The sequence below is a fragment of the Pteronotus mesoamericanus genome, unplaced genomic scaffold (assembly GCF_021234165.1).
Source record: "Pteronotus mesoamericanus isolate MK-2021 breed Mesoamerican mustached bat unplaced genomic scaffold, CSHL_Meso_final contig_57, whole genome shotgun sequence".
In the NCBI taxonomy this organism is placed as follows: domain Eukaryota; kingdom Metazoa; phylum Chordata; class Mammalia; order Chiroptera; family Mormoopidae; genus Pteronotus; species Pteronotus mesoamericanus.
Window position 1 is genome coordinate 1,213,707 of NW_026555203.1, and position 23,412 is coordinate 1,237,118.

At 37.2% G+C, this 23,412-nt stretch overlaps 1 protein-coding gene across 2 annotated transcripts in view; it reads right to left on the bottom strand.

Annotated features, from left to right (window-relative positions):
• DOCK11 (dedicator of cytokinesis 11) overlaps positions 1-23,412 on the bottom strand; it is a 175,127-nt gene that overhangs the window by 55,653 nt on the left and 96,062 nt on the right. The window contains exons 24-35 of one of the 2 annotated variants that reach the window (XM_054580327.1): positions 19,184-19,302; positions 17,546-17,615; positions 17,340-17,465; positions 16,335-16,406; positions 14,396-14,542; positions 11,129-11,212; positions 10,201-10,312; positions 9,634-9,672; positions 7,836-8,014; positions 2,841-2,957; positions 1,150-1,225; positions 579-688 (exon numbers count right to left, since the gene is read on the bottom strand). In XM_054580327.1, coding sequence (XP_054436302.1) covers positions 579-688; positions 1,150-1,225; positions 2,841-2,957; positions 7,836-8,014; positions 9,634-9,672; positions 10,201-10,312; positions 11,129-11,212; positions 14,396-14,542; positions 16,335-16,406; positions 17,340-17,465; positions 17,546-17,615; positions 19,184-19,302 — 1,251 coding nt within the window. The remainder of the gene's footprint in view (positions 1-578; positions 689-1,149; positions 1,226-2,840; positions 2,958-7,835; positions 8,015-9,633; positions 9,673-10,200; positions 10,313-11,128; positions 11,213-14,395; positions 14,543-16,334; positions 16,407-17,339; positions 17,466-17,545; positions 17,616-19,183; positions 19,303-23,412) is intronic. The other variant, XM_054580328.1, reaches the window with a different exon arrangement.

Genomic DNA, 23,412 nt, shown 5'->3' on the forward strand with positions numbered 1-23,412 from the left:
CTTTTATTAACCTTTCTAACTTTATGACTCTGATTTTACATAGCAGATGACAAGTTTTTACTGGTCTCAAATGAGGTTTCACTTACTCAAGGCAAACATATCCCCTAAACTTTACTGTTAGGCTTGAAAAACTGAGAATTGGAGAGTACATTCCAATGAAGTGATACCGGGACGCTGAGATCCTCGGTTCGGGGACCTACTTTTTTTTCTCCCAAGTTAATTATTATAAAAGAATGAAAGGCTGACTTAATACTGACAGGAAGTGATTTAAGTGACAAGATACATTAGATATTTTAAGCTTGAACCCTTCCCTCTCTAGAACAGTGTGCTAGGGGTTAAAGGAGGTATTCTGAGTTAGAACTCTCAAAAGATGAATGTTTTGGCTCCTACAAACAGTTAAAGATGTCAAAGTAGCACCTCCCAGGATAGGAAGCAGCTGCTAAAATTTCCAAAAATTATGGGATGCTTTTTACAAATTCAGGATGGACTACAGGAGAGAGCCTCTTATTTAAACAAAAAGAAAGATTGCTATAGCCTAACAATTCATCATTAGGGCTCCTATATATTTAGGTTCTTACATTTTCACCAGTGCTGCCTTGTTCGGGAAATCCTGTTGCTCCTTCTGGGATGAGGGAACCTCTTGAATCTTCCCTCTTAATTCCATGTCCATTTTGAAAAGACCCATAAGCTGTAAAGAAAAGCCAAGTCCTTGCTAGCAACAGGATGAATTATCAAAAGTATATTTTAAAATAAGTACTGGGATAATTTAAGTAAAGATATATTTTAGGGATTAGATCTTTGTCATCTAAAATTGTGAAGCTTATATATTATATCAAAATACATATGAAGCCAAATAAAGTATAAGCATTTTTTGTACCTCTTGAAACACTTTATTATGTATAAAACTACAAGAAATTCCTTGAAAGTCATTACAAAAGCCACACAATTTGAGAGATGCTTAGACAAGGAAACCTAAGCAAAAAAAAAAAAAAAAAAAAAAAGTGGCTGCAAGTGTAAGTTAGATTTTAATTAAGTTTTAGTAGAGATCATGCCGTGTATAGTTTTTATTATAAAATATTTCAAGAAATACAGGACAGGGTACATTTCTAAATAGCCATTAGATGTACAGTCTTTAAAGGACTTAATTACCGGTGTCTTTGTCAGTGCTCAGACTCCCTCTACTTGTAGGTGAAGTGAATCCACATGTAAATTCATCTCTGGATGCCTGTAACACAATATGATACCTCTGTCACTTAAATTTGTACACTAGGGTACAAATTTAATCAGAATAAGTTAATCAAATTAATAGTATAAAATCATACCCTAATTTTAAACAAAGCTCACTGTGAAAATCTAAATCAGGTATCAGTTTTGGTATTTATGTGACAAATCTTTAAAAAATTGGGTACAAGCATACTGAAGTAACCATGACCTCTGGCTAAGGGACATAACTCTAGATGGCTGGTAAAAGCTGACACTGGTGCAGTCTGGTTCAATTCTCCTGCTTGGACCAGGAGCAATGCTAGAAGGAGGGATTTGACGAGAAGCCCTAGGTGAACTTGAGCTGCAAAACAAAAAACGGGTAAGTAAAATATTTCCAAATATCACTGTCAAATGTTATGGAGTAAACATAAGCATGAGCTACAGTGTTTGTGAAGAAACACCAGCCTGACACCCAGGTGGGTGATATAATCAGGAGCTACAGGTAATCAAGCCATCAGGGAGGCTAAGAAGCAGCTTTCTGGGGAACCCAGGACAGGCTTGACAAATCGAGATGGGGGATTTCCAAAGGGAGATGTAAAAGACACAGTTTAACCTGCCACCCAACAATGTGACAGCTACTGAAAGTAGAAAGGCGATCTTGGGTCTTACAGAATATGGAGTTGGGGTAGGGTAGGAGTTAACAGTCCCAATGGGCAGACTTTAAAGTGTACAATTATAAGCACCATATTTTAATAGGATGATTGGTAAAATGGAGCATATCCAGAAGAGCATAACCAAGAATGTGCAGGGTTTGTAATGACAAATCATTAAGTGGAGATAAAATCCTTCAGGTCTAATGTGAGAAGGAAAGTTTTTATTATTATTATTATGGCAAAAGGTGTTTGGCCAAATGGGAAACTCATCAGCTCCAAAGTTCCTTTAAACTTTAAGATTCTAAGAGAAAAAGGCATGGACCAAATAAAGTGACTCATCAGGAAGCGCAGAAATGAGGCTGTCAAGGGAGGAGAGAAGCAAAGGAATACAGTTTAATCCCTGGTACCTAAAATTTTGGCAGTGAAGAAATCTTCTGATCACTTTTCAAGCTGAATAAATACATGAAAGCAAGAACAGTAAAACACTGAGGACAAGGGGGTTTTGGTGTTCTCCTGGACCTTGTTACTTAAAGCATGGTCCTTGGACCAGAAGGAGCCAAAAGCTTGTTAGAAATGCATAATCAAAAATTCTACCCAGGCCTGCTGAATTAGATTTTGTTTTAACAAATTCCCCAGATGATTCGTTTGCACATTCAAGTTCAGGAAACGTAACCCAGGAGTAAAAAGTAAACCATTTCAGGGGTGTCCAACCTGCGGCCTGCAGGCCACATGCAGCTCAGGATGGTTGTGAATACGGCCCAACACAAAATTATAAATTTACTTAAAACGTTATGAGATCTTTTTTGGTGTGATTATGTGTCACAATTTATTTAATGTGTGGCTCAAGACAACTCTTCTTCCAGTGTGGCCCAGAGGTGCCAAAAGGTTGGACACCACTGATTAGATTGAGACCATAGAGCATATGATACCAATTCTAAATATAGTCAACAAAACAAACACCAATAGAAACACATTACTACTTACAGAACTAGGCATGGCTGCACAAGAGTACAAGGTATCTCGACCTGCTAACCGCTGTATATTTTCCAAAAGCAGTCCAACAAATGGGAGGTACAATTGTGCTATTTTGGCTTGTTGGTTCTGAAAAATAATTATTGGGAGGCAAGCTTATAGGTATAATGATTTCACTTATATGTGGAATCTAAAAAACAAAATAAATGAACAAACAAAACAGAAACAAACAGATATAGATAATAAACTGACTATTGCCAGATGGGAGGGGGATTGGGGAAATGGAGGATAAAGGGGAGGGGATTAAGAACAAATTGGGAATATAGCCAATAATATTGTAATAACTATGTATGGTGCCAGGCAGATGCTAAGTTTATTGCGATGATCACTTTGTGAGGTATATAAATGTCTAATCATTATGTTGTATACCTGGCACTAATATAGTAAATATAGTATGTCAAATGTGATTAAAATATATGTTAAAGAAGCTTGATAGGTATAAAATATATACTATATATGTTTGTAATACGTATATTTTATGAATAAAGTTGGCTCCATCTATCAGTTTAAAAACTAAAAGCAGGCTAATATCCATAACAAATTAATAAAGCATGACTCTATACTTATAGTTTCAAAACTAATTATCACAGAATATTGTTGATATTTGGATTTATAGAGTCAAATCGCATGGCTCAATGACAACTACATAATGTAAAAAGCACAAGTTTATTGTTTTAATAACAGTTGACATATAAAGCAGATCATATTAGTTCTATTCTTTAACTCCAGTGAAGGCTGAATTTCATCATAGCAGGGATCATGTCTCTCCTATTCGCTGCTTCACCCCCAGTGCCTGGGCACATAGCAGATGGCTGATGTAGAAGGAAGGGAGGGAGGGAGGGAGGGAGGGAGGAACAATAAATTACTGTATTCATTGAAGAAACATAATTCTGCTTTGATTAAAGTTACAATTGAAATAATGTGATCTTGCCCCCCTAAGTCAACTGTAAGGCTTGGGAGATCGATATATTTGTCAATATGCAAATAAAGCTGGCCACAATAGTCTTAACTAATGCAGTACCTCTTATACAAATTTATTTATGGCTTTTCTGAGCTACAGACATTCCTCACCAGATACACACATACACTCAAATCAGCAAAAACAGTGGTTTTCACGGTACAAGACTTGCTCTCCATATTTCAGGACGTCAGGAGGCTTGTCTGGAGATTTACATAAGCTAAGGCCTCTAGGGCACAACCATCATAAAAAGTATGGGTGCTTGGAGCTCCTCTCTCTACCCTCACTTCGGCATCATCATTTCTATTTGACAAATGGCCTCTTACTTATTAGACCATCTGTGAATTCTTTGAACCAAACAGAAAAAGGAAGTGAAGCTTTGGTTATCCAGGCCCACGAAGCAAACTTCTATTGGAGAGAATCCTATACTCATTAATACCTGTCTGAAGCTTTTGAACAAAGAGGAAAGGGCATTACAAGCCACCGAAAGGCTAATGAGCTAGGCATTTCAATCTTTCCCAGTCTAAAACCTCACTCAAACAGGCATAATGTTTAACTTACAGATAACAATAACTTCAGACAACCATAGCTCTGTGTGTGTATGTATACATATACTACCCTCAGAATTTTATAAAGTAAATAATGTCCAAATATGTAGTATAAAATACAGATTGCCCCAAATTTAGAATGGCTCAACTTATGGTTTTTGGACTTCACAGTGGTGTGAAAGTGATACAAACAATAAATTACATGAGATATTCAACACCTGATTATAAAATAGACTGCGTTTCATGATTTTTCCAAACCGTGGGCTAGTGCAAGTGTCCTGAACACATTTAAGATGGACTAGGCTAGGATGTTCAGTAAGATGTATATTTAATGTATTTTCAACTTATAATATTTTCAATATACAGTGGGTTTATCAGTATGTAACCCCATCAGAAGTCGAGGAGCATCTGTACGTAAAATTCCACCTTCAGGTAAGGCACTACTAGTGAAATCCCTTTTCCTTCACTTTCATCTAAAGAGATAGGGTGCAGGGAGTATGACTCATTCCTTCATGAAGGGGCAGTTCATTTTGTACTTTTCCTGTGAATCCTTTGCAATCACAGCTAAAGACATTATCCTCCACGTTGTGTAAGACCCTTGTCCCCACTACTAGGCATAAGGAGCAGTTAACTGGAACACAGTGGTAACTAGCATTTTTAAAGGTTTGTCTAAGCTTGGTTGGAATGGATGACTTTTAAGATATATTTTAATTTAGATATATTATACCACTTAACTTGTGTTAAGTCAGTGTCAACATTCACCTAAAAGGGGGCACATAACAGAGCAAATTACACTAAGGGGGAGAATGTTATAGTTACAATGAGACAAAAACAATGCAACCTGCAGTAAGTAATAAATAACATCTCAAAGCTAAAGAGTTAAATCTACTTCATACAATAATAAAATCACATAAAAAAATACCTAGCAAAATTTGTAAGTAAAAAAATTGTAATTAGCCCTGGATGGTGTGTGGCTCAGTTTGTTGGAGCATAGTTCCAAAACTGAAAGGTTGAAGGTTCGATTCCCAGTCAGGGCACATGCCTGGATTGTGGGCTGGGTTCTGGGTCCGATCCCCAGGTGGGGCACATACAATCCCTGGTTGGACATGGGAGGCTACCATTGATGTTTCTCTCCCTTCCCCTCTCTAAAAGCAATGAAAACATGTTTTGGGGTGAGAATAAACTTTTTCAAAAAATTTTAATTAAAGAAATATAACTGGATATAACTGGCAGGCATTTCTGCTTATTAAGGACAAATGGGAATACTGCAGAAAAAGAATAAAATCCATCTCCAAGTAAGCTTTCCAAAGTGATTATAATAAGTAACAATTTTATTTATATTTGAATGTAAAAACAAAGGGACAAATTATTAAACAATATGATGTAGCCTTGAACCCTTTGAGAGCAGGTAAGTTAGGTTATTCTTAATCCACATAGTATACATTTTCAAGCCCACAGGATTTAATGTTATTAAGATTTGAATACATATGTTAAAGATACAGCAAACACAGCTGTGGCCTTCACACACTGACCCATGTGTTATGTATGTAAGAAGAAAAAGTTCTTATTACATATTTTATATTTGACATACTTATCATGTCTTAATTAATCACTTAGTCATCAATAATATACTTATTTTTTAAAGATTTTATTTATTTATTTTTAGAGAGGAAGGGAGGGAGAAAGAGAGAGAGAGAAACATCAATGTGTGGTTGCCTCTCATGCGCCCCCCACTGGGGACATGACCTGCAACCCAGGCACGTGCCCTGTGGTTCATAGGCTGGCGCTCAACCCACTGAGCCACACCAGCTAGGGCCAATAATATACTTATTTATGGACATATATGAAGGTACATGTGAATGAGTAGACAAGGCTACAAGAGTAAATGATTTTTTGGAAAAATAATAATTTGTTTATATAACAAATCATGAAATAGTTATGATATTCAAACATAAACCAGTGTTTTTTGTTTGTTTCTTTTATTAAGACAACACTTTCAGTTTATTCAGGGAAGGCAAATACACATTGTTTTTATACTATGAAAAAAATTGAGTTTCCAGAGAATGATTTTTTCATTAAGGTGTCCTTTTAGACGTGAAATTGTCCTAGGTAGCTACCAAAATACTCATCTGGGTACAAATAATCTAGTAAATATATAGACTCTATCTGTTAGGAAAAAGGAGAGCAGCTGCCAATGAAGAGGACAGAAGCACTGGGAAGCCACCCAGGAAGTCCAGAATCAAAATCACATAACATGATGCTCAAACAGTGGGTCTATGAAGAGAGTGCAGGGGAACAATTGGTTGATTTGGTTAAAAACAAAATCACTAAAAACAATGCCTGAATTCAGCAGCCTGTTCAGTTGAAATGGCTGACCCAGTGGCCCAGATAAATATTTTAGCAAATACAACGATTTAGAGGTGGCATGCCCTTCATCATGGTAGAATCAATGAGAGATTCCAGGTCCAAGGACTGCCTGAGAAAGCCTTATTTCATGGACCTTTCCAACATGTCATATCAGCATGCTAAGAATCCCACCTGATATTCTATTAGCTGGTGCCATTGGCAGGTTTTAGTGTGGGAACAGCAAGTTTAATTTTTTTTGTCTTACAACTCTGACTACACAAAAGGACTTCTACATCTTTCTAGATGTGTTTAATAAAGGTTGGTTTATAATAACTTTTGGGGCATATATACTAGCAAATAGTACTTTATACAACATTCCTTGTTATTTTCAATACATAAACATTAAATGTTTTGGGGTGACCTGTATTTGGACATAATAAAGGTGGTCAAGGCCATGCACTGATGTCCCAAAGAGTACAATCCACAGTGATGATGCCATTTGTGGCATTAACATTTATTTTCTCATCGCCAGTGACAAAAGAAAAATGATCAGGGGGCAGACAGGACATCTCTTAAATGTAGTAAAGAAATTTCACAGGCCTAAAGAAACTATTAAAAGGAAGAATGGAATAGATTCCTTTCATAAAATAAATCCTACTTCTGATAAAACACAAATCAGTTTGAACTTCTGAATAATAAGTAGGATTCAAAGTGACTTTTTTTTCTTAAAGATTTTATTTATTTATTTTTACAGAGAGGGGACGGGAGAGAGAGAGGGAGAGAAATGATGTGAGAAACAGATTGGTTGCCTCTTGCTCAAAGTGACTATTTTTAATTGCAATCTCATTCTTAATACTTTCCCAGAATCCTTACTCCTGGGAAAAGCAAGGCAAAATACTGCCAAAGGGAGAAACCACCGGTTTTTTTCAACAGTTAACTAAACAATATTTTAAAAACCTAATCATTTGAAACTGAATCAAAAGTTATCTGTAAAACTAAGTTCATCAATATTATGTTCCTTACTGAAAACTTCATCTTTAATAGAAAATCTTAGCAGAAACTTACTGATACTGATGATTGCACAGACATCCTTACCTTGTGCTGGTATCTAGTATCAAATGCATGTTTTATCAAAAGATTCTTTATGACAGAGATAGCTGTATATCTGATCTCATAATTGTCTTGCAGAGCAATGGAGGTTTCCCTCAGAAGTAGACCAACCAAGAAGTGATGCTTGCAATACTCATCTGATAAACTGTATTCAAGATTTGAATCTGCAGCACAATGAAATTTAAAACCCATTCATAAAAATATTCAAAAATTATTTTAATATTAAAATATTACATTGATTATTTAGTAATTATATGATCATGCTAGCAAGAGCTATTATTTTATTATTAATAAAACTGAACAATTATTTTATCATACAGAATGAGCATGCAAAATTACAAGACAGGAGCACTCACAATTAGGGCTAGATGAAAGCCTTAATGATAACTTCAGTGGGTAGAATAGTCCCTAGATTCTTTTTCCCTCTAGATTTTTTTAACTCTTAGGATAGAAACTAGAATGAAAGAATACTATGGCAGTATCTTAATACATTTCTTTATTATATGAAGAGATGTAGTTACAACTACAAGTTGAAGTAATTTTATATGACAATACTGATTTACTTATCTATTTACACTTGTAAATTAGGAAAAGGAAGAGAAACTAGGCAACTGAATTATTCTAACAGTACTAACTATTGGCTGTTCTAATAAATGTTACATACTGACCTGAATACAACAGGATAAAAGAATAAGAAAAAGCAGCCTCATCTCACTCCAATTCATCATCACGCAAATACAATTCTTTTATTTCATAAAAATCTACACTTCAAATTATGTCTCCCACTCCCTATTACATCCTCAATCCATTTCCAATCCCAGCTGCTAATATCCTGGTTGCGACTTGCCTTATAACTTCCTCAGCAGGGACTGTGATCAAGTTTAATTTCTACAGTAGGTTTCTACCATATTTCCTCTAGCCTACGCTTTAATTTAGGTAGGCTAAATAAAGTCAAAGGATACATCTTTTATTTTGTTTTTTGCCCTCTTCAGCATTTAATATAATGCTATGCATTCAGTTAGGAGTTAATAAATGTGGTGAGTAGTCTGATTTAATCCTAAATCCTGATGGTCTGTCCACCCTTCTTTTCTCTGAGTTCTTCAGAGCTATTAATAAATACTGGGAAAAGTATGGGAGCTATACATGCTCAAAATCTAGTAAGAGAGTGGCTGAGTATCTTCCCTCCATTTTCACTGGCTGTAATTCAATCACTAAAACCATTGCTCAGCAGCTAGCCCTAGACACCAACACTGCTGAGTTTCTTCCTGCCATTGGTCAAGCTCTTGTGTGAACCCCCATCACTTTCTATGCACAAGGGCCAGTACTGAATAACCTGGGTGGCCTTATCTGGATAGAATTGGCAATGGTAGTTAAGTTTTTCACTTCAGTGTTTTAAATAAATTTAATCAGATGAACTCATCCACACCTTCAAAACTGTGCCCAAGCAGTCATGACACAGGGTCAGAGAGAAGCAAGGCAAGCGCAGGAGATGACACATACTTAAAGAACAGCTCCCCAACAGTCCCCATGCTGGCTTGAGCTGAAATTTGTTTTTTGATGATGGTATTTTAAAGTTGATTCCTCTAGCAATCAACACTCAAGCTTATTTTAAAAGCAAACAAATACACTGCTTCATACACTTTCTGGATACATTAACTAAAGCCTCCTTTTGGCTAGGGAGGATTTGAAAAGCAAATGAAGTTCCCGTCCACCTTATACATTCATCAAATCAATTGTTTTTAAAGAAAGCAAACTACTTTAGAGTGAACCGAGTTAAACCTACCTACTGAAGTCAAACGGTCCACCGCAAATGAAAAAAAATCTAATTAATATATGAAAAGAAAAGGGACAAATAAAAAACATAGTAACATAAGAACAGTGCTACACAACAAAGCATTCAATAACACTAGCAATGGAGATAACTGAAGTCACTTCACAAATTTAATGCATACATATTACTATTTTATTCTACCTTTATACTTTTCTTTTGATGGTTCTTTCAGCAGAAATACATTTATATGGTTTTCTTAATTCAGTCTCATATAAGAGTCAGACACTACTACAGAGAGCAATTTTACTAGTATCTCACATCTGTGTTTAAGCAACAAATCTACGTAGCACACCAGATTTCTTTACACTATGAATGACACTATTTTTTTCACAGTAACACTGTGAAAAAAATGCAGAATACCATTAACAAATCTACCTTCAGGTTGTAACAATTCTGAGGTTACCTTTAAATTGACTGGTTTAACTAGAAAATACAATATTATACTTCACTAATGCTAGCAAAAAAAGAAAAAGAAAAAGGAAAACACAGTTCCAAATGATGGAAAACACAAATGCCTACCTTGAACTCGCTGAAGTTTAGGTTTTGCAAATGCCATTGGCAAATTCAGAGGAATGTAATGTTCATGATTGCAAATTGTTTGCAGAAATTCAAACTTGTATTCAGCTAGAACCTAAACAGAAAGAAATTATACATGAATTCATATTCAGTAGGCATTTACTATTTTAATAATTAAATACAGAACATTAATTTTCAAAACAGAAGTGTTCAGTATTTTAAGCACACTTGGAGAGGTGAGCTGTGCAGGAAAGAGTTAACATAACAGGCCCGAGACTACTCTCCTTAGAAAGACTGGTTGGTCCTTGGCTCGCATTTGGGCAACTGGATTTAGAAATGTTCCCCACATGATAAGGGTGTACCTTTAGTGCCAGCCTGCTCAAACTATCTGTACAAAAAATGTGATTTATAGTGAACACTTGCTTTTCTTTCCTTTCCAAGCCTCCGGAATTTTGACCAGCCTCCAATACATGAACTGCCCCCAGTAACAACCCTAAACCCCAAAAGGCCTTCACTAAACAGAACCATTGTATATGTGTGGCTGCATTTGCACTGCTGGAGAGAAGGTGTGCTGTGTGACCCTTCGCGGGAGGAACGGTGTGCTCAAGAAACTTGCACAGAGATTGCCAAAGGTTCCCCTTGAAGTCTCCATGACCCTTAGTGATCCAGCTGAGTACTCTTGCTGTGTCACAGTAATGAATTCTAGCCATAAGTACGACTGTATGTTGAGTCCTGTGAATCTTTCTATTAAACCACCAAACATGTCGGCGGTCTTGGGGGACCCCGAGAACACTATGCAATATTCCCTTCTTTAAAATATAGCTATATTCCAAGCACCAGCAGTTCGAAATCCTCCAGTGGACAATAAATGTCACCCTTGGTTTCACACCCTAATGTATACATCTACTACAGTTATGGCCTTATACCTTACCTTGGGATCTTTGGGGCTGAATCCAGATATGTAATCATTTATCAGATTGAAAACAAATCCTCTATCCATTAATGACAAGCAGCGCTATAGAAACCAAATCAAAATGAACAGTTAGCTGCACACACCTAAGTCTGTCAAGTTTTTAAAATCTTTTTAATCTGTACCACATCTATGGATGACATTTTCTCTTTTACAGGTAATAGAGTAACAGCTTTCAGAACTTTAGGTGACCTTAAAGAAAGAGACAGAGGGCAAATGGCTTATCACTGGAACTGGAACACCAACTGTACCATTTATAAATAAAATTATATATACACATATTATCTCTATATACATATATCCATACATAATCATATATACACATACACACAAATACGTAATCTGCTCAGCTGTACAGCCTCATTTTGGTCAACTCTCAAAGCATAAAGTGGTCATTGAGCTACTGAAATTGAGGCTTGCCTATGTAAATATTTCAGATGAAAAGGTAAATTTTTCTCTGTCTTGTGAAGTCATGGTTATGAAAACACTCTTCCCCTGGGACAGCCCTCCTAGTTATCCATATCTGCCTGCTGTTACTCCTAGTTAAGGCTCTTATTACCTTGCCAACTGAAAAATTATAGTTAGCCTCCTCAGCAGTTTTCATGACTCTAATCTTTCCATCCATCCAAGTGCTTACAGATTAATCTCTAACTCTGGCCCTGATCATGTCACCTCCCTTCCTGAAAGCTTTCAAGAGTTCCCTATTGCCTCTAGTAAAATTTCTAATGCCTAGCTTAGCAATCAATGACACTCACAATCATCTTCCAGCCTACTTTTCTAGTTTTATTTTCCAATACAGCTCATACACTTGTTATGCCCTCAGGACGCCCTGTATAGTCCCTCTTCTGGGTCTTTGCTCATGCCAGGACTAGCTAGAAATTCTATCCCAACATCTACCTAATCCTGCCCATTCTTCAATATTCTGGTGAAGTTGCATCTTCCTTAACCACCTTGGTCTACAGGTCCTTTTAAGCACCTTATCTTATTACTAGCTTGTATTTACTTACTGTTTTCCTGTGTTTTCACCTAGATAGGAAAATAGGAACTATCTCTTTTCCTTTATGTTCTCCATAGTGCCTAGAATATTCCTGTGAAATAGAAGGAACTCTATATTGATTAACCAGCTGTCTGCATCTCACTTCTCACCTCTTTCAACTTCCACTGCCACTACGCTAGGCCAGACCCTCATCAGCTCTTAATTTAATGAGGTAGGCTTGTATTTACTCATTCAACCAACAGAACATTTTGAGAATCTACTGTGTTTCAGACAATGTACTATATTCTAGAGAAGTACAAAGGTGATTAAAACATGGTCTTTACTCTTGTCCAATGATGAAGACAAATAAATAATTAAAATACAGCGCACTAAGGGTAAAACCAGAACAGGTGAAAGACACTGCATGGGAAGGTTACGGAAGAGCTGAGCTTCTACAAGATGAATGGACTATGCCAGGTAGGCAAGGGGGAGGGCTTAATCTTCTAATTGGTAGTCTTGACTCTGCTCTTTTCCTCACTTCTGCCATCATACCAACAATAAAATTATCCTCAAAAAGTCCTTGGTGTTTCCCCATTGCAAACTAGTCAAAATCTAATTTTCCTAGCCTGATATTTAAGGTCTTCCATCATCAGGCACCAGATGGCCTTTCCAGCTCTCCAGCTCTAAGTCCACACGTCTCTGCACAATGACTTTCTTGCGCGTTCCTAAACACGTTCAGAATGTGCAAGTTACATCTTTGCTCATGGACACTTTTGACTCCTGTCTTGGGGAACTATTCTTTTGGTTTCTGTTCATAGTCCCTGGTTATAATCCTTCCCTTTCTTGTTTTCCTATTGTATTTTTTATACGTTCAGTGTAACAGTAATTGCACTTTAACTTGTATATGCATTTCAATGTGATTTCCTCTTGCATCTTTGAGCCCTCACACAGAAGGTGGACAAATGTTTAACTTGAACTTAAGTAAATAGTGCTATTAAATCAACTATGTTCTAGTCCCTTTACATGGTAAACTTCAAGTTTAAACTCCATGGAAGAGAGTGTGATTTTACCTTTCAAATAGTCTCATCCTTAGTTCATTTTAAAAAGATATGTGGATACTTGGTTTTTAATACACATAAAGTGCTATGTAATAGTGTTAAAACTTTATTTTGATTCAGGTAAAGAGAGGCCTTATATCAGAAAATCACTCTAGAGGTCTGAAACCAGGCTGTGAATTTTTAATAAAAGAAGGATAATGTTAGAATCTAAATTGCTTGAATGGATTATTGACAATCAGGTTCTTAAGGTTGGCACATGAAGAACTGGGACAAAACAGAGAGTGGAAAGAAGCAAGTTAAAACTAAGTGTGTTAAAGTGACCAGAGGGGATGGGGAAAAGAGGACAATGGTGGAAAGAAGGGGAAGGGACTGGACAGAGAACATGTATGAATGACTCATGGACACGGACAATGGTGTGGGAATTGACTGTGGGAGTGGGGGGTGGGGGTGGGATGCGTGGAGGGGGGTAAAGGGGGAAAACTGAGACTATTGTAATAGAGTAAACATGATTTAAAAATTAAAAAATAATAAATCTAAGTGCGTTACAAACCTATGTCCCTGCTCTGCTACAGATCAAATAGCCACTTCATAGCACTGCATTCTAGCTTTGTCCCTTACATACTGATAATAACAAAATATAAGGATCAATGTGCTATCTTCCATAACTAGAAAAGTTTCTGGTACCTCTTAAATAAAATAATCTCACTGACCAAAATTAACAATTTGTATCCACATGTTTTAGCAACATGTAGACTATGGTTATATGAGCAAACAGGTTGCTTTAATTCAAGAGATCCAAGTTCAAAAGGCCAACAGGGGTCAGAGAAATGATGTAAATGCATAAAGAGAGTAAGGGGTTTGCTAAGGAGTAGTGAGGATTTTGGCACCATACCTAAAGGCATTCAAATTAACATATTTGAAAAAACATCATGTGAAACAAACAAAACATGCCTCTGAATAAGCCACCTGTGTGGCACCTCTGATTTAATTAATTAGACATTTTGATGGGAGAAAAAAAATCAAATTTTGGCTGTTTAACTAACTTGATAAATCAATTCACTTACAAGTTACTCCAGAAGCCTTAAAAGGACCTAGCTGAATCTTTAGAAATTAGGTATTTTTTTTTCTTTTGGCTTTAAAGGCGATATTGGTGGAAAATAATTTCTTACCATGTTCTGGCTGCCTTTAACTCACCTTCAGGAAGCTAGCCAAACTGTAATTGACATTTCTAGACTCATCGGGAATTTCCGCATAACGAATAGTCACATGGGGGATTATTGCAAGCAGCAAAGAATGTAAGACATGGTGATATGTCTCCGGAAATCTCTGGCCTCTGGGAAGCTTAAATAGGCATAGAAAAAAGTTAGAGTTCAAAAAGGTCTAAATCAATTGCCATTTTTACTTTCACAATCTAAAAATGATGTATTTTACATCATTGCAGGAACTATCTAGACATCTTATAATATACAGTAACTGGCTGAAATCATCTAGAGTAGGTCATTTGCCCTAGCTGGGTATCTCAGTTGGTTGGAGTGTCGTCCCATGCACCAAAGGCTGTGGGTTCAATCCTTGGTCAGGACACATATTTAGGTTGTTGGTTCACTCCTTCATTGGGGCACATGTGGAAGGCAACCGAGCTCTCTCTCTCTCCCTCTCCCCTTTTCCTTCTCTCTAAAAGCAATAAACATATCCTCAGATAAGGATTAAAAAAAAAGAATAGGTCATTCATTCTGAGATAACTTTAGAATCATGTTCCTCAGATGCAGATATGGTCCAGTTTTTAATTCCAATTTTTCCTGACACACAAAACACAGATGCATCATCCATGCATCTCAATTTCAGCAAACCTTCCTCTAAAAAGTATAATGATACATATGAAAATATTGTTTATTTTACAAGTCTTGGCTTCACAACTTCTATCACTAAGAAAATTTCTTTGTATGTTAGAACAGTTTGAAAACACAACTAAATGTATAGACTACATTCCAAAAGCATGTTTATTACGTAAAGTGTATTTAACCTTGTACATGACTTTGACCTTCCAAAAAGAAAGTTTATTTCTGATTTGGTACTTGTTCTTTCAAATGAATGTTTTCAACAAAGACATTTTGAAAGCAAAGACAAATAAATAGAAAGCTTTGAAGATAATGCATTTTACCTGGCAAATAACTAATATGAAAGAATCTAGGTGGAAGAGTCCCCTCAAGATTAGACTTTAAAAAATATGAACTGTCAATGTCAGACCTCAGATTTATGGAATACATTTTAAATTTTTAAATTTATTTTATATTTTAATTATAGTTTACATTCAATATTATTTTCTATCAGTTTCATGTGTACAAGATAGAGCTTAGATAATCATACTTATAGTGTTCCCAAGATATTACCAGTACCCCCTCGGCACCATACATAGTTATTATAATATTACTGACTATATTCCCTATGTTGTACTTTACATCCTTGTCACTGTTTCATAACCATCAACTAGTACTTCTTAATCCTTTCACCTTTTTCAACCAGTCCCCCAACTACCCCTCTCCTCTGGCAACCATCTGTCTGCTATGTGTCTATGAATCTGTTTCTGTTTTATTTGTTCATTTATATTGTTCTTTCCGTTCCACGTATTAAGTGAAATCAGACAGTATTTGTCTTTCTCACACTGACTTATTTCTCTTAGCACAATACTCTCCAGGTCCATTCATGCTGTTGCAAATGGTAAGATTTCCTTCTTTTTTATGGCTGTGTAGTATTCCATTGTGTAAAAGTACCACAGCTATTTTATCAACCCATCTACTGATAGGCACTTGGGCTGTTTCCAGATCTTGGCAATTGTAAATAACACTGCAGTGAACATAGGGGTGCATATATTCTTTCGAATTAGGGGTTTGGGTTTCTTCAGATATATAGCCAGAAGTGGAATTTCTGGGTCATAAGGCAGTTCTATTTTTAATTTCTGAGAAACCTCCATACGGTTTTCCTTAATGGCTATACAGTACATTTTTTTAAAAACAATATTGAAAAAATGAAGGGCTAAGAGCCCTTCAATATAAAAGAGGATTTGCATAGCATGGCGACCTGTGAATACAATTAGTTGTCTTCATCTATGTTAAGTATTACCCTTGAGCCAACTTACCTTAATCTTATTCTCTTCCAACAAGTATGTAGCCATAGACTTTGCAATGATTTCAAAGAAAAACCATGAATACTAAAATAAACAAATAAATAAAATCTATTTAATAGTTGTTCAAATCTTTGAAACTGAGCAAAATTTAACAAATCCATGTGGATCTTATCTTTAACTTGAATACGATTTTAAAGTGATCCCAATTTCACAATGGAAGTTCCACAGAATAACTTCAAATTGTGTTAGCAGAAAGGTAATGTTGTACCTCAGAGCCTACTGTGACGTACAAAGGGCTTTTGGTAAGAATGTTTGCCTAACGGAAAGGCACGTTTTAGCATTCACACTGTTTTGAATTTCCTACACATGGTGATAAGAGCAAACAAACTTTTAATTTATTTTATTATTGCTTTTAAACTGTCTATAGACAATCAATCTCATGATTGCCTGTACTCAGTCAGGGACCCAACCCTGCCCTTGGCACAACACTGGGGCTGCTCATGTAGCATGGATGCTGGCCTACACACTGTAATTTAAAGGTACAGAGAAGCCTCAAGAAGACATATCCTAACATACCTGAAACTGAAATTCTACCATTAACAACAGAAATTGTAAAAATAATGATGACAATAAGAGCCACCATTTGAGTGCATTGTATATGCCAGAAACAAGATCTTAAATACTTTTCTTATATTTTAGAAATGAGGGATTGAGGCTCGGAGATGCTAAATAACAGCCCCAGGTCACAGAACAATCAAGTGGTAAATATACAATAGGATTCTAACCCAGTCTACCTGATTCAAAATTCTTTCTATTACACTGAGAGCAGGGAGTGGGTGGGGAGGGCAAAGAGAATGAAATTCTGTAGAACTTGAGGGAAAAGAATGCGTGGGCAAAGTGACAAGGCAAAGCGGGGGTCTCAGGAGGAAACGATAAAAGACTAGAACTGAAATTGAAAGATATCAAACAAGTACATCTCTGGCTGCTTCCCTCCTCTGTTGTGTTCTGTTTCCTTACCTTTAGCAATTTGTTTATTGCTAGAAAGTCTGCAGACTGTTTCAATATTGCTATCATTGTAGTAGCCAGAGTTTCATGTATAAGGTGAGCCTGAGGAGCACTTGGTTTTTCAGGCCGGAAGCTATACTACAAATAAAGAAAATGAACTGTAAGACAAAATTCTCACACCAAATCAACTGCTCAGAAAGCAAGCTTACTCCACAAACCTTTATGAAGGATCTTAAATAATTATCCAAGCCTTCTTCGTGACACTTTGACACGATATGTAGAAGAACCCTGAAACAACATTCCCAGAGTCAGCATGCGTGGCTACAATCAATTACCATGGTTTGATTGTTAGATAGGACCACCATATTTAATCCTAGAAATACCTATCACTGCCTGCATAATTAAAGCTGAGATGACTGCATAAGATGTCAAAAGTTTCCACATCTAACACACTCAGGGCCTTGTATAATATGATTTCTGGTTCAAAAGGAGGATACTTTATTCTGGCAACCCAGAAGGTTCATCTCCTTTCTAAATCTCTGTATACATTTGAAGTATGGTCATAGCTACTATACAGTAAAAGACGTCAAGTAAGGTAAACATTGAAATCCCCTCTAGTGAGAAGAAAAGAAATAGAAAAATAAAATGTGAAGCATGTCAACAGATGGGGCGAAAGGGAAAGACAGGACACATATAATTGCATGATATCAAATTGGAAGTAAATATAAAAGTCAGAAAATTTTAAAGTTAAGGGACTGGCAGTGTGGTTCTCAACCTTGAATTCTGTGGTTCTCATCAGAATTACCTGGAGCGTAGGCCACTCAACTCCTACCTCAGTTTCTGATTTTTTAGGTCTGGAGTGAAGTTCAATGATTAGCATTTTAAATAAGCTGCCCCATGACACTGACACTGCTGCTCTGGGAACCACATTGTGAGGACCCCCGAACTGGAGTAATGCTTCTTAAATGTCCAACCAGACTGTCCCGGACAGCAAGCAGAGAGGAGCAAACAGTATGCAGCTGCATGTAGCTTGAGTCCTGATGGTGGCAACAGCAGGAGCAGCAAGGCCAGAAATATCAGCACCGAGCTCTCGATTTTTTTTAAAGCCTCCTGTTTTAATTTCAAAATTCAGATGCATTTTGTGTTCTGTTCTACAATATATCCATATTTGTTTCATATAAAAATAACACTCCCTTATACTTTCAAGTAAAAATTGATGGCTTAGGGCAACTCTGTCCAATATATGAGAGCCACCAGCCACACGTGGCTATATAAATCTAAGTGGAATACAATTGAAAATTCAGTTTGCCACTTACACTAGCCACATTTCAAGTGCTCAAGAGCTAAACGTGGCTAATGGCTACCGTACTACTGGAGAGCACAAGTGTAATAGTACATTTCCGTGATTGGAGAAAGTTCTTTTGGACAACACTGGTCAAGGGCAATGGTTCTCAAACTCTGTTGCATCATGGAATCACCTGGGGAACTTAAAAAAACAAAAACAAACAAACAAACAAAAAAACTAAAGCTAAATTCTACCAGAATTAAGCCAGAGATTCTGCCTTAATTGGCAGGAAGTGTCATCTGACGGGGAAAGTTTTAAAAGCTTCCCAGGTGATTCTAACAAGCAGCAAAGTGTTAGGATTGCTGGTCAGGCAAAACATGTTAAGTTTATCCTATGGCTTATGGTACCTTTATCACTGGGGATACAAGTTCCCCAGTCTGAGAATGAAACTAAAGAAAATTGATATGAAATTTCTGATTTTCTGGTTCTTATTTGGAATATCAATTTATATTTAAAATGAACACAAAGGGAAACAAAACTTGTTTCTTTGTATTACAACACCGAAACTCACATGGTGCAGTTGATAGGAACGTCATCTTCATGGGTCATATTTGTGAGAACTCGGAAGAGTTGCATAAGAATTACAGGCAGAAACTGTATCATGACTTGGATCTCCATGGCATGCAAACACTAAAATAAGTCATTATTAGTAATGAACACAAACTCAAATGATATAACTTGCAAATGTGAAACAACAAAAAAATTAAGTAATGAGAAATATATTCACTAGAACATAAGCCCATTTAACTGTGAGCTTCATGGAATAGGGGACTTTTGTTAATTATTTTATCCACATCTCTACCTTGGCACTCAGATCTTGTTAGTATACTTAATGTTAAATGCTTTACTGAAGATAACAAGTATAATTGAAATAAACAGGTTTTGGAATAAAGACAATTGGTTCATTGTAAACCAACACTCAACTGAGGAGGGAGGATGTGTTTGAAGGTACTGCAGATGCTTACTAGCCCCCAGCACTCAGTGTGTTTTACAAGAGAATGTTGGCCATCAGTTAATCTGGTGAGCAGTTCAGTGGGAGTCAATAAAGTATGTTTCCATTTATAGTTGGCTTTACATTGGCACCATCTCAAAAACTGAGGCAGATTCTGCATTCTAACAACCCTCATAATACAGTTCTTCAAAGCGCTAGCACTCTGTCTGTAGTGATAGGTACATTAACATCAAAAAGAAATGTGTTCATATACACCCAGAAACAATACATGCAGCAAAATTTGTCAAATTTCTTTCTTTTTCCTTCCCTTTTTTTCCATGTTCATTCATTCTTCACTCACTTAAACAACCAGCCAACCAAAAAAAGAAAACAAATCTCCCTGAACACCTTCTACTACATCGATTCAATGTTTACTGCTATGGGAAATACTGAGACAGATGAGACAAGCCTCTGTGCCTAAGGAATTCAATACAATATTTCTCTTTGAATACAGGGAGACTTCCCTTACTTTTTCTCCATCTTCCTGTCCTAACTCGCACCATCCCTTTTCAGGACACTATCATCTAAATCTGAGTCACCTCAAGAGTGACCTCTTAAATCTTTGTGCAACTTCTCTTCAGATGCATAAGGCAAGATGTTGAGCTCAAGGAACCCATGGTCTATCCTTCAAGTCTTTCCTTCCTCCTACCCCTCTCTTCTACCCTTACTACCACACCACTCCTTTTTATGACCTTCTAACCTATAAGCAAAATAGTCTAATAACTTTCTAGTAGGTCTCTGTACAATTTCTCTTTAATCCCAATACACCTAACTCTCATTTCCAAATTAATCTCTCTTAAATACTGATTACATCAGACCACTTCCTTCCAAGACTTTCTGATGCCATCACCAAGGGCAGGGTGTCTCAATCAGTGGCCACTTTGCCTGCGCCCCGCCCCCCAACCACAGGACATCCAGCAATGTTCGGAGACATTTTGGGTTTGCAAAACTGGTGGGTGCTACTGACATCTAGTGGTTGGAGGCCAGATACGCTGCTAAACTTCCTCCAATGCACAGGGCAGCCCGTTACAACAAAGACTTATCCTGCCCAAAATGTCAACAGTATCAAGGTTAGGAAACTCTGACCTACAGTATTAAGTTCAAGTTGCTTAAGACCCAACCTACATTTTTAGCCTTAACACTAATCATCATTCTTAAGACCAAACTGGTGTCTTCACTGCACCTTGAATACACGTATCATATACATTCCTACTTTTGTGCATTTATTCACAGTTTTTAGCCAAATTCTGGCCACCCTTCCAAGTCAAGTTCAAACCCTACTTCAATGAAGCCATTTGTTCACTCACTCAACAAAGACGTACAGAATGAGCTTCCAAATTTCCAAGCACATCTGAAAAACATTCCTACCATCAAGCCATTCCCAATCTATGGGGAGAAAAAAAAAAAGACATGGAACTAAATCACTGCAATACAAACGATAAACAGTACAATGGAGTTATATACAAAATGCACAAAGGAAGAAGCAACTGAGTCTGAAGAAAAATCTGTTAAGGGCTTCCCATGCCTACAGGACCCTACCTATCTCTGCAAATTCATCTCATTCCATCCTCTCCCATCGCAGCTCCCTGTTCTCTAGCTACACCTTTTCTCCCCTGTCCTCCGAACATGCTATCACAAGGGATTTACACCTGCTGCAATATTCTGTTATCCTTCTACACAGTGTTATCGCCTATGTTTGTCTTCCTTTCATCAGTCTCTTTTTAGCTTAACATGTCATCCCCTCAGAAAAGTCTTCCCTGACAGCTCTATCTAAAGTGCACTACTGGCCATGTGAGAACCCATTAATCTGTTCTATTTTTCTTCATAGCACTCACCTCTATCTAACATTCCTTACCCGGTTATAAACTCTCTATCCCAACTACTGCAAGTATATTGTCAGAACTGATCCCCATTATAGTCCAAGCACCCAGTACACTACCTGGTCCATAATAGGGGCTCAGTATTTGGTGAGTGGCTAAAGACATGAATAAAATCAGGAGCCAAATGTTAAGATAAAAATGGGAGCCTCTAGTCTCGGTGGTTCCTCAGTTCACTGAACCCTTTGCACTAATACTCTGTATCTTATGTTTGACATTTAATCACATACTGCTTTGGACTATCATTTGTACCGCTGACATACGCTGTCATTTAACTTATGTGGGTACTGTGTCTCCAATTAGGGAGTAAGATCCCTATGAACAATGACCCTAAGCTATTCTTCACAAGCTCCATAGCATCTAGGGAAATAGGAAATCATAATAAGAACTCAACAAGTAGTTGTTAATTGAACTGATTAAATAATGTCATTTACAGGGACAACAGAGAGCAAGGTTTGGTAGGAAGAACCCAAAACTCGGAGTCAAGAGACATGTGACACAGACTCAGCACTGCTTCTAACCAGCTAAATGACCACAGAAAGTCACCTCTACTTGGGCTTTAGTTTTCTCATCTTAAAAAAAAAAAATTCTCTAAAGTCTCCTTCAGCACTAACATTTCATAGAGGCGGTGGGCTATTTCTATATTCACATGGCATTTCACTATTTGCCACTAGAGGGAGAGCACTGGTCACAAATGTCAAATACTTCACACCCTTAAAAATACAAATATGGGTACTTTCTTTTTTCAGTTTCAAGCATATCGGCATATGAAAATGATGTCCTGTTCCATTCTATTCTGTTAAAACCTTAACAAAGCTTCCCCACTGGAGGAAAAAAAATAAAAAAATCTTCACAGATTAAGCATTCGTTCCAACATAGAGCAGGAGTTCTAAGCATTACCTGAGGAAAGGATTTGAAAGTTAGATGACTACTACACTTCTTAAGGATAATTAAGAATAATAGCCACAATTTGTCAACAATCTCCCTGCTTCTACCCTTCCGATAGAGTATTTCTTTAATGATAGGCAGATGATACTTTAAAAAGCAAAGTCACAGGATATCAATCCTCTGTTCAAAGCCCTGCAAGGCTTCCCATCTCATTCAGGGTACAATTCAAACTTCTCATGATGGTTTATGAGGCCTTACCCAACCAGCCTGCCAGCTACCGTTTTAATGAGTCATCCTATCACTCTACGGTCCAGCCACAATGGAATCCCTACTGTCCCTTGAATGTACCAAGCAAGCTCCTCAGGGCCTTTACACCCAGCGCTCCCCTGCCCCCGAAATCCACATAGCTGGTGACCTCATTTCCTTTAGGTCTCTGTCAAATGTCACTTTACCAGAGAGTTCTTCTTTGACACTTCACCTTGAAGAGGGACCTCTTATCACCCTTTATCCCCTTCCATTATGTTTTGGTTTTTATACCAATTATTACTAGCAGACATAACATACATATATTCATTGATTTGTTGTCCATCTGCCTCCACAAGAAAGCAAGCTCCTTGATAACTGGGACATTGTTCTCTTCACTTACATTCCCAATGCTTAGAACATGCCTGGCCCATAGGACACACTGAGGAACCAAATGTGGAATGAATGATTACTGTGCAACAGACACCCCATCTCGCTTCAGCCACACAACCACCACAACTTGGCATTATTACTATCCCTATTTGACAGATGAAGAAACAAAGGCTTGGAGAAGTGAAGTCTCTTGGCCGGGGTCAATCACTGAGCTAGTATGCCACAGATCTGAGACACAAACTCAGTGTGTGATTCCAGAACCCATCCATGTCATCTCATGTCATACTACCTTCTCTAAAAGAAATGAACATTCTTGTTTCCTGAGAATTTCATTAAGCAATAACATAG